Raw genomic sequence first — 12511 nt, 5'->3', positions numbered from 1 at the left:
ATATGGTTTCAAATATTTTATTGAATAAACATCTGCATGCTATCTTATTCATATCCAAGGTGTTTCTGAGAGGACAATGCAAGCTTCGAGAGATTACTGAAAAGTTCAAATGTATAAATTTTAGTTAGGAAACCCTGATCTAAAAATGAATGAGTCAAAAGTCATTAGAGAAAATATGAAATTTTCATATTTTTCTACTACTGATTTGATGAAAGTTGAGTAGATACAATTTTGTAGTAATTTTATTTATCAGCTCATCTCCCACACCGTGATATATTCATAATATTTGTTCAATGTGAAGTCCCCCAGCTTCTAAGCCATCATGAAATCATTGCTCATAGTTCTGTTCCTTGAACAATGTCATAAGCAGCAAGAATTTGTGCAAAGAAATGCTCTTCAGTCTTGAAAAGTGTCTCAAACTTAAGATATTTCATATACCTGTACATGAGAAAATCTAGTGGAGGCAGATCATTTGGAAGAGCTGGTCACAAACATGACATATTATTCTTATCAACCTTTCAGGAAACATCAGATGCAAGTACGAGGGTCGGTCAAAAAGTAATGCCTCCCATTTTTTTTCTACTTAAAGAAATTAAGTTAAGTGAAAAATTTGAATTTGGCGCCATTCCTCAAACCTTCTTCTGCAATCCACTGCAGTAGTAACTTTCTGTGTCAACAGGTGGCAGCACAGCAGAAGTTTGTAAGATGGCCGACATCGATGTTCGTTTGAGACAGCGTTGTGTGATTGAATTCTTGAATGCAGAAGGTGGAACGCCCATACGCATTCATGAAAGACTGAAGAAGGTGTATGGTGTTGTGACAGTGGATGTCAGCACTGTTAGACGATGGGTTCGTCGTTGTAAGGAAGCTGAAGGGCAAACACCGTTGACTGACGAAAAGCGGAGCGGCAGGCCGGTGAGTGCAGTGACTCCACACAACATTCAGCAAGTTGATGACATCATTCGTGGTGACCGTCGGGTGACTGCAGATGAAGTGTGTCGCATTATTTCTCTTAGTAAAGGCAGTGTGATCACGATTATTAAACAATTGGGGTACTCAAAAGTTTGTGCACGGTGGGTTCCAAGAATGTTAACCGATCAGAATAAAGAGGCAAGGAAAACAATAGCCTCCCAACACTTGCAGCGCTTCCGTTTGGAGGGAGATGAGTTTCTGAAAAAAATTGTGACCGGGGACGAAACATGGGTGCATTTTTTTGAACCCGAATCAAAGAGGCAGTCAATGGAGTGGCGTCACACAAGCTCGCCGAGGAAGAAAAAATTCAAAACTGTGCGATCGGCAGGGAAAGTTATGGCAACAGTTTTCTGGGATACAGAGGGTGTGATTCTGGTTGATTTTTTGGAGCAGGGATGCACAATAAATTCTGTTCAATACGTCACAACCCTCAACAAACTTAAAGCACGTCTTCAGCGAGTTCGCCCAACAAAATCAATGGCAGATGTTCTTCTTTTGCATGACAATGCAAGACCACACACCAGTCGTCACACCTCTGACGAGATTGTCAAAATTGGATGGGAAGTTTTGCCTCATCCCCCATACAGCCCTGACCTGGCACCATCAGACTTCCATCTGTTCGGGCCACTAAAAGAAGCTCATCGTGGGATTCATTTTGAAGATGAGGAGGCCGTCAAAACATCCGTGCGTCAATGGCTTAGGAAGCAGAGCTGTGATTTTTACCGTGCTGGGATACATGCCCTTGTTCAAAGATGGACCAAAACTGTAGAGATGGGCGGAGATTACATTGAAAAATGACAAAATGATCCTCAATGTTGTGGTTTTCAACCTATGTAATTGCATTTAAATTTCCTGACAATTAAACGTAGAAAAAAAAATAGGAGGCATTACTTTTTGACTGACCCTCGTATTTATGAGGATGATGCTTGAAGTGAGACAATGGTTTGTCATATTGCAAACACATGTATTCAATATTGAAACCACATACATTCACAAACATCAAACCATCTCTAGTGCAGTAGTGGAACTCCCTGTCCCTCATAATATGTGCCTACAATGTTGTAACCATAGTCATAATGGAGTAATTCATTGAATCCTGCAAGAAGCAATTTATAGCCTCTTGTATTCCACTGGATGACTTATCTTACAACAGGAAATAATTAATGGGAAGTGCCCTCCACTATTCACCTCACAATGTTTACAGACAAAAGTTTCTTTTCTCAAATGGATAAACTTGCACTTTTCCATTGTCCCTGGAGGTTATAATCATCATAACCATGGAAAACTCATGTACACATGATGTCCCTCCTAAGGATCGTCAGGTGCATTTTCTTTGGTGTTTTGCTAGATATTTGCAGTTTTGTTATTCAGTGTTTACCTGGTGTCAGCCCAAACAGGTATTGCTCATTACATATTTCATGCAAAGTCTACTTTCAACATAAAGTACCATTTTGTTTCCCATTACAAACAAAATTATTTTTAAAACAAAATCTTACGTGACTATTTGATGGAGAGCCCCCAAATTAGTCTAGTGCGATGTTTGTTTTATCGATATGTAGTAATGGGGACAGTAAAACCTGCAGATCAACCAATACTCCAGAAGGGTCTGAGCAGCCTTGCTGCATGGCGGTAACAATCAGTGCAAGCCACAGTGGTATGCCTGATGACTCTTAGGAGGGATGCTCTGTGTAAGCTCTCTGACCAAATTTTCAGATGAGAATTTAGTTTTACCATTTTTCTCCTGTAGAGCAATTGTACAAACATATGCAAGTAAAAATGTTTACATAATGATACTTTACCTTTCTCTCTTGTGTCAGCGCTAGTGACATCCATTCCATTCTTTCGGAAGACTTCAAGCATCTGGCATTTCATTGCAGAAATTTCTCCTTTAACTTCATTAATATCATCCTCTGTGACAGGATTTTCTTCAGCATGCCTGTGCATAGCAGACACATATCTCCAAACAAGTGATCGCATTACAGCTGTGTAGCGGTAATCACGTTCCTTCTCTTTTCGTTCCTTGCGCTGAAATGTAAATAGCATATGAAGACAACTGAAACACCATGGTAATGTTATTGTCACTCATATTGATAATGCTGATGTTCCTGTTATATGCAGTATAATGATAGTGTGTTTATTGCTTGAGTTGATTTTTTTTTCATTCTGTTTGTTATCAGCATGTCACATTTATATTCATATTATGTGCACAGGCTAGCACATATCCTGAAGTATGATTGGGTGTTTCACTCCCATTTGCAGTTAGGAGTATGCTAGTGTAATTCAGGACATGCATCAGTACAGAATTTGTACACACATTTAGAGAACAACAGAATTAAGATTAAAGCTGTATTTATCCATAACAGTAATTTAGTGTGTTGTCAGACAATGTACACTCATGCTCATAAATTAAGGATAATTGCAGCATGTGGTGCCACACAATGTGACACTGCACAAAACTGGCACTAATAGCATAGGCAAATAGGGAACACACACAACACAGATCTGATAAGTTTGAGAAAACTGTCCCGAAACACATGTGCTACAAAATGCCACTGTTTCCTGTGCATGTGCCCTGACATCAATATAGGATATGATCACCATGCACACATACACAGGCCACACAACGGGTTGGCATACTCTGGATCAGGTGTTCAAGCAGCTGCTGGGGTGTAGCCTCCCATTCTTGCACCAGTGCCTGTCAGAGCTCCTGAAGTGTTGTAGGGGTTTGAAGACGTGCAGTTATACGTCGACCGAGAGCATCCCAGACGTGCTCGATGGGGTTTAGGTCTGGAGAACAGGCAGACCACTCTTTCGCCTGATATCTTCTGTCTCAAGGTACTCCTCCACGATGGCAGCTCGGTGGGGCTGTGTGTTATCATCCATCAGGAGGAAGGTGGGACACACCGCACCCCCGAAAAGGCGGACATACTGGTGCAAAATTACATCTCGACACACCTGACCTGTTACAGTTCCTCTGTCAAAGACATGTAGGGGTGTACATGCACCAATCATAGTCCAACCCCACACCTCAAACTATGACCTCCATACAGCTCCCTTTCAAGGACATTAAGGAGTTGGTATCTGGTTCCTGGTTCATGCCAGTTGAAAACCCAGCAAGTATCGCTGTTCAGACTATACCTGGACTCGTCCGTGAACGTGGAACCACTGTTCCAATGACCATGTACTGTGTTCTTGACACCAAGTTTTATGGGCTCTCTTGTGATCAGGGGTCAGTGGAATGCACCTTGCAGGTCTCCGGGTGAATAAACCATGTCTGTTCAGTCGTCTGTAGACTGTGTGTATGGAGACAACTGTTCCAGTGGCTGCAGTAGGGTCCCGAGCAAGGCTATCTGCAGTACTCTGTGGCCGTCTGAAAGCACTGACGGTGAGATATCGGTTTTCTTGTGGTGTTGCACACTGTGGACATACCGTACTGTAGTGCCTGGACACGTTTCCTGCTGGAATCGTTGCCATAATTTTGAGATTACACTTTGTGGCTCATGGAGGGCCCGTGCTACGACCTGCTGTGTTTGACCAGCCTCCAGTTGCTCTAGTATTCTACCCCTCATAACATCATAAATATGTGTTCTTTGAGCCATTTTCAACACACAGTCACCATGAGCACCTCTGAAAACGTCTGCACACTTACTCACTGCTCTGTACTCTGACATGCACCAACACACCTCTGAATATGTGGACTGTTGCCAGCACCACCGTGCGACGGCCAGAGGTCAAATGCACCGTGTGGTCAAACGGTCATACCCCGAGGTGATTTAAACCCACAAACCACCCACCTAAGCGCTGTTTCACCATGTATCAGCAGTATCCTTAATTTATGAGCATGAGTATAGATAGAAAAATGAGTTAATAAATTGAATTAATTTTCTATTTGTGAATCAGAGTGTTAAAAATAGATACTTCATAGGGTGCTACTTGCTGGAGGTGTTTTTCCAAAGTTTTTAAACAGATTAGTAATGAATGGGGGAATATAAATGTCGAAGTTTGAAAAAGGTCACTAGCAGAGGGCTCGGAAACAGCAAGAGTTTTAGTAAGCAGAACTATTCCAATTAATAACAGTAGCATCATTAAGTGAGAAATACCGCTTTCGTATAATGTCTATCCTGACAAAATGGATAACTCTGAACATTTTAGGGATTTATTGTATTCAGAAGTGCACAAATATTGGAAAGGACTGAAATTTTGTCAATGAGAGAATCAAGAGTATGGACATTAAGGCACTGGCAGTGTACAAATGCAAATAGAATCTTCATAGATTTCTCGCCACATCATTTTGCAGTGTACATGACAATTTCAGAAAGTGTATTACTCCCCTTCCGTCTTTTGGGAAGTGCCTCTGTCTTGCAGTCTATCTCCATATATAGCCATTATCAGTGGTAGACATTTAAAATCCTCATAATAGCTGCTCCGCAAGCATTTAACTACCTTCCAGTCTTGTGTCTATGTGGCTGTCACCTTGCACTAGTTGTCCCAATTCTGCCTGTTGTTACTCCCATATGATTAGGTTGGAAGCTGCTCTGAAATCAAAACCCCTATCATGGTTAATGATATTTGGTGTCACGTTTATTTCAATTTCCTACTGTCCAGAAACCACTTCCTGGACAGATAATGAACATCTTCATGAAATCATATGCTTACTCTTCCATTAATATGTGCTCAGTCAGTGCCAGTTTATGTTTCCGGTTGAGTCTTCTGTCTTACAGAGATAGGTGGATGAGCATATTCGGTTCTTGTCAAGGGTATGAACTCTCATCACCAAAACTTGTCCAAAACTGACATCACAGAGCAGATAGTGACAGTTCTAAATGATACAACTTAAATTGCCACAAGGCATTGTGAAGCATTTTAAATCGGAGGCACCAGTGCCATATTGTTTATATGCTCTACCAAAAATGAACAAGGATGTACCTTGAAGTTCTACAGCTATTTCCATTGGGTAACCAACATAGGCACTAGCAAAATATATAACCCTCAAGATAGATACCCATGTAGGTCACTGTACAACCTTATAACTGTGTAATGAATAGTGTAATGAATGGGCTAAATAAAATGTGTGACTGGCTTCAAATTTCATTAGCATCATTTGCATTCAGATCTCAGCCACACACCTGTTACATTGCCCAGTTTCTCTCCTGACATGTCCAGGAAATTAGTTAAATAGTGCGCATGATATGAGTGGTGCAAAGTAATAGTCCTTGACACGGTGTGGCTATACTTAACTAAACAAAACATTTATTTTACACATTTGTATGAGTTAGGAGTGCAACAAGACAATGATAGGCTTTGTGTATTATCAGTAGTTCAGCACTTATAGTTGCAGTTCTATAATTTAAATTTTTTGTTTGTGTCTTTCCATGAGATAATCACACGACTGTTTAAAAACTAAGAAAAATATTGGAATTCCACAACATCATGCAAGGATTTATGAGTCTTCAACTTCACATTGTAATTAAGAGTTCACAAAATCTAGTGCAGGTATTTTGCCTATGTACTCAAGCATTTGCATACATATTATGAGTCCCTAGATCTGTCTAACAAAATTTTTTAAATGCTTTCAAAAGCAACTTATACTCTGCACTTCCACTGACCATCAAAGACCCGAAGTCAGAAAAAAATGAGCGTATGGCATTGGTGGCCGGGAGACCCCATGCGGGGCGGTTTGGCTGCCGCTCCCCAAGTTCTTTAACGCCACTACAGCGACTTGCGACTAAATGAGGATGAAATGATGATGAAAGACACACAACACCCAGTCATCTCGAGGCAGAGAAAATCCCTAACCCCGTGTCTGCTTGTGTCTGTATGTGTGGATGGATATGTGCGTGTGTGCGAGTGTATACCTGTCCTTTTTTCCCCCTAAGGTAAGTCTTTCCGCTCCCGGGATTGGAATGACTCCTTACCCTCTCCCTTAAAACCCACTTCCTTTCGTCTTCCCCTCTCCTTCCCTCTTTCCTGATGAGGCAACAGTTTGTTGCGAAAGCTTGAATTTTGTGTGTATGTTTGTGTTTGTTTGTGTGTCTATCGACCTGCCAGCGCTATATATATATATATATATATAAAAACAGAAAATGTCTGCTTGTGTCTGTGTATGTGCAGATGGATATGTGTGTGTGTGTGTGTGTGCGAGTGTATACCTGTCCTTTTTTTCCCCAAGGTAAGTCTTTCCGCTTCCAGGATTGGAATGACTCCTTACCCTCTCCCTTAAAACCCACATCCTTTTGTCTTTCCCTCTTTCCTGATGAAGCAACAGTTTGTTGTGAAAGCTTGAATTTCATGTGTATGTTTGCGTTTGTTTGTGTGTCTATCGACCTGGCAGCACTTTCGTTTGGTAAGTCACATCATCTTTGTTTTTATATCTAAAAACAAAGATGATGTGACTTACCGAACGAAAGCGCTGGCAGGTCGATAGACACACAAACAAACACAAACATACACACACAAACACAAACATACACACACAAACACAAACATACACACAAAATTCAAGCTTTCGCAACAAAGGAAGGAAGGGAAGGAGAGGGAAAGACGAAAGGATGTGAGTTTTAAGGGAGAGGGTAAGGAGTCATACCAATCCCGGGAGCGGAAAGACTTACCTTGGGGGAAAAAAGGACGGGTATACACTCGCACACACACACATATCCATCCACACATATACAGACACAAGCTTTAAGTATGTCTGCTTGTGTCTGTATATGTGTGGATGGATATGTGTGTGTGCGAGTGTATACCCGTCCTTTTTTCCCCCAAGGTAAGTCTTTCCGCTCCCGGGATTGGAATGACTCCTTACCCTCCCACTTAAAACCCACATCCTTTCGTCTTTCCCTCTCCTTCCCTCTTTCCTGATGAGGCAACAGTTTGTTGCGAAAGCTTGAATTTTGTGTGTATGTTTGTGTTTGTTTGTGTTCCTATCGACCTGCCAGCACTTTCGTTCGGTAAGTCACATCATCTTTGTTTTTTTATATATGTTTTTTCTGACGTGGAATGTTTCCCTCATTCCCAACAAATGATGTAAACTACTTGTACACCCCCTCCCCCCACCCCTACCCCATCGCAGTGGGGGCTTTGCGGTCCACGGTACTAGCAAGTCTGTAGATCCCTATCCTAACTTGTCTAGCACATGCAACGGACTACCAGGTTGCCAGATCTTATACCATCAGATTTTTGTTTATGGAGTTGGATGTAGTCTGAGGTCTACAAGTGAGAGGTAAGTATGCTAGATGTAATGGTTGGTTGCATCATGGACGCTGCTGCCCTCGTTAAGGAATGTGCAGAGGCACTCAATCACACAACATGTTTTGCAAAGAGTGCACAAATGCATTGAAGTTGACTGTCAGATATTCAAACATTTATGTAATGTGACATGTATGATTACGTGTAGAGGTGATTGTGTTAGAAACAGTTGTAAATGTATAAACATGATGGTATATTGAATAAAACAGAAAATAAATAACAATGTAACTTAAATGTGTTCTATCACAGAAACCATCAGAACAGGGTATATGCCCATGTAATGATTTTTGCTTCAAATGATTGTAACTGTCATGTGCCCTGAACATTGACCTTTTCTTCTGGAATACCATGTATAAGATGACAGAGCCATTATTTTTCCAAAGATAGGACTAGAAAGTGCCTGAAATCTTGTTGAAGGAACCATACTGTCAATCAGCTGAACTGATTAACAGAACCTTTGTAAACATAAATCAGGCAGGTGACACAGACTCAGTTCTGCTGCCCCAAGATATCAGTCCAATTTTTTGCCACTGCTTTATTTGCTTTGCATTTTCTGTACCTAATTCTAGACAGTTGCATTAGCATGAAAGCCATATTGTCCTCATCACTGATTGCTGCTGAGACATGTTAGCACATGTATTCATGAACATACTGAGTTTCCCGCACTGAACAGTGTTGACTTCTGGAGCTCCAATATGTAAGAATTACCACACTTATCAATCATGTGTAACTGATATTGCATGCATATGGGATGATTAAGGCTTTCTCTTCATGTAATAATACTAAACACATATAACAAAATTGTCACAAACACATAATGTATTAGTATACCATGATTGACACTGTATTTTTTTTGGATGTGAATTGTGGAATTTTAAATTTACCTTACCTTTGATGACATTCTACGAAGCTTGTCCTTTTTGCGCAGCCCAATTAACTTAAAAATGAGTTTTGGTGTGGGTAGTATATTGAATGGTGGTGGTAGTGTAGCACTTTCTTCAAAATAGCTCATCCAGAGCCGAGTACGGGCAAATTTCCATTCCGTGTCAGAGTGCTCCTGCAAAATAATAAATAGTCACTATTTGTGTTATTTTTCTGACAGTTAATTTGATCCGACAAAAACAGAAAATGGGTACTCACATCTATCATAGCATATGAATTGGACATCATAGCTATGAGGAGGTTCAGTAAGACAATCACATTGATCACCGAGTATGAACCAAACATTAGTAGTCCCCAGAATCGAGTATATGTTTTGATTCCTGTTAGTTCGAAGCTGTCCAGTCCAATCATGCCAAAGCTGGCCCAGAAGAGTGACTGTGACGATTCAAATAAGCTGCAAAAATATGTTAATTTTAGTTCTTTGGTGAAATAAATAATACTGAATGTTAAATGGACATAAAATTTGCACTTGTTTTTCTTCTGTTAATTTCTGTGTAAAATTGTGTTTAATGTATGTGTAAAGAAAATCTGTATAGACAGTAATTATAAACATTAATGAAGTATGTGTGGTGTATCTATGTCTGAATCTGAACTAACTACTATGAAACATAAGAGTACATCATAGAAGTGGTATAAATTATTATTACTACTTGATTATAGTGAAAATGGCTCTTGTGTGCCAACTGGAGACAAGAAGTATTGTTATGAGAAGTTAGTGTTGAAGATCAGTATCAATAACGATTGCCACATTGTATATGGAGACAAGAAACAGAAAGTGGCAAAAACTGAGTGGAACAATATATACCTTGGAGCAAAAAGCATTAATTAAAAATGTCAGAATGAAGAAAATTGGATTTTAGTATTTTCCTTGAAAAATTGTAACAAAGTCTCAAGGGGGGGGGGGGGGGGAACTGTATTTTGTCAGTTTGTGAAACCACTCTGAAGAAAACAGGATATAGAGCATTTCAAGAAACTTGGGAAAGCCTACTATCAGTTATCATGAATGATATTACCAGGAGACAAGAAATTGCATTATACAAAGTTGTGCAACAACTCATGTAGCAATAAAGGAATACAGTACCTACACACAGCATATACGAAAGCTGATATCAAGCACTAGCCATAACTTTAGACTGAAGAGGAAGAAGACAACAGAAAGTAATATGGAACTGGCAAACACAGCTTGTACACAACTATTGGAGACTAAACTAATTATTTATGCACAGTATGGGAGGGAAAATTATAGTCTAAGAGAAATTAAAAGAAAGGAAGAACAAACAAAGATTAATCTAGTTGAAATAATAATATAGAACAAATCATATACAGAAAACTATTAATTAAGAATGCTACATTTAGTTAGTTCATTTCATATTCCATGGATCATTTTACATGATAATTCGTAGTGCTTGAATAGTAGAAACAGGAATGTTCTTCATGAATGGCAAATAATGGAAGTAATTATATCATATAAAAAGGAAACTGAGACTGATGAAGATAATTATAGAGTACTTCTCAGCCATTTCATTTATGTTATGCATATCAGTGATTAACAATCATTTTGCAGTGTTAATGACACTACTTTTAAAGGATTAAAACTGGTTTAAGATAAGCAGATGTAGGAATTACAGTACCAGAGTAATAAGATGAATTTTAGGTATTAGTAGGAGAGAGAAGGAAACAAATAGATAAGGGAACAGAATGGGGTGGAAGACAAAATCATGGCGATAATGAAAAGCAAATGGTGGTGTGTGTGACATGTAGTGAGGTCAGTTGTTGATAGGTAGATCAGGGGAGATCTTTGTAGAATTACAGGAGCCAAGAAAAGACCCAGATGACAGTGTAATGGAAGGTGTGTAGATAACATTAAAAAACATAAGCACAACAGGGACAAAGGCCATAATGCGTGGAAAAATCTAGAGGCTGTCTTATCCAGAAGTGGAAGTTGAATGGCTGATATTATTTGTAGAAAAAAAGAGAAAAAATATAGAAATATGTATAAACTCTGTCAGGTTTTACAAATTATGTTAAGTGAGAATTTATAGAAAAATGGGACTAGAGAGAAAAATACCACTAAGAATAAAAGAGGAGTAATACAAGGTCATAGTTTGCCATTCAGCATGTGTTTTGAAAATATTTTATGCCAATGGCAGTGAGAAATTAACCCTGGGTTAAGATTAATCCCAGAAAAAATATCACAAACACAATATTCTTTATAGAATGAAGGCTGAGTCTTTGATGATACCAGCTACTCTTGTTGGTAAAGTCATTAAATGATGGCTTAAGATTCCAAGACAAAAGCCAAAAGGAAATTTGTTAACATATCTCCTTGCAAATACCTTGGAATTCGCATGATGTGACCACCCTTTCACATGTACAGTACCACCACAGTGTGTCTTACAGAAGTCAGCTCAAAATTATGACCGTAGAGGAAGTTGTAAAAAGCTTGACTAAGCATTTAAATCTGATATGGAAAGGAAACCAAGAGAATTTTGTCATAGAAAGTTTCCCCAGTTCAAAATGAACAAATTGCATATGCAGTGATAGCAGTGTAGACTCTCTTATTGTTCCAAGATGACTGGTTTCAACAGTCTTAATGCTGCTGTCATCTGATCTTATGGAACTTGCTATAAAATTGTACACATTACATGACATCAAAGCATACAAGACACACTACACATTTGTATATCTTGGAGCAATCAGAGATTGATTGAATTCTGAGAGTAGGTGTTCTGACTAGCTCTGATAGTCCTTGGGGCTCCCCATTCCACATGGCCCATTAAAAGGGTAATTCATGGAGACTATAGAGAACTTAATTCCCTTGCAATTGCAGACTGCTACCCTGTACCCGACATGGTTGTTTTTAATTGCACCATTACCAGTCCAAAATATTCAGTGTTATAAAATGCAACGAGGTGTTTTCTCAAATTCTCCCAACTCCAACTGATATCAAACAGCAGCAGTGATCGCTCCATTCACCTTGTTTCAATACTTCTTTATGTTATATGGGCTTAGAAACACTGCCCAAACTTGGCAGCAGTTTATTGATGAGGTGCTACATGAATTACTGTGCAGATTCTGCTGTATGGATGACATTTTAATATGCTCCACTTCAGTAGAAGAGCATGTTGAACATCTGCGGCAACTTTTCTGTTGCGTACAAGAATATGGCATAATCATTAACATAAAAAACTGCATAAGAGGGAAAGCTGAAGTTAAATTACTGGGATACTTGTCTGTGGGACAGGCTTGTCACTATTGACAGAGTGGATCAAACCAGTACAACAGATGCCCCCTCCCAAAACCTCAGTATGCTGGATTGTTACAACCTCGGTATGCTGAATTGTTATAGATG

The 12511-nt window shown here is 39.4% G+C and overlaps 1 protein-coding gene across 1 annotated transcript in view; it reads right to left on the bottom strand.

Moving 5' to 3' along the window:
• Positions 1-12511, bottom strand: part of LOC124622053 (transient-receptor-potential-like protein) — a 225935-nt gene that overhangs the window by 74230 nt on the left and 139194 nt on the right. The window contains exons 13-15 of the mRNA XM_047147617.1: positions 9358-9553; positions 9107-9274; positions 2772-2997 (exon numbers count right to left, since the gene is read on the bottom strand). Of these exons, the coding sequence (XP_047003573.1) occupies positions 2772-2997; positions 9107-9274; positions 9358-9553 (590 nt within the window). The remainder of the gene's footprint in view (positions 1-2771; positions 2998-9106; positions 9275-9357; positions 9554-12511) is intronic.

The sequence above is a fragment of the Schistocerca americana genome, chromosome 7, assembly GCF_021461395.2.
Source record: "Schistocerca americana isolate TAMUIC-IGC-003095 chromosome 7, iqSchAmer2.1, whole genome shotgun sequence".
Taxonomy (NCBI): domain Eukaryota; kingdom Metazoa; phylum Arthropoda; class Insecta; order Orthoptera; family Acrididae; genus Schistocerca; species Schistocerca americana.
This window is presented reverse-complemented; position numbering and strand designations above follow the sequence as displayed.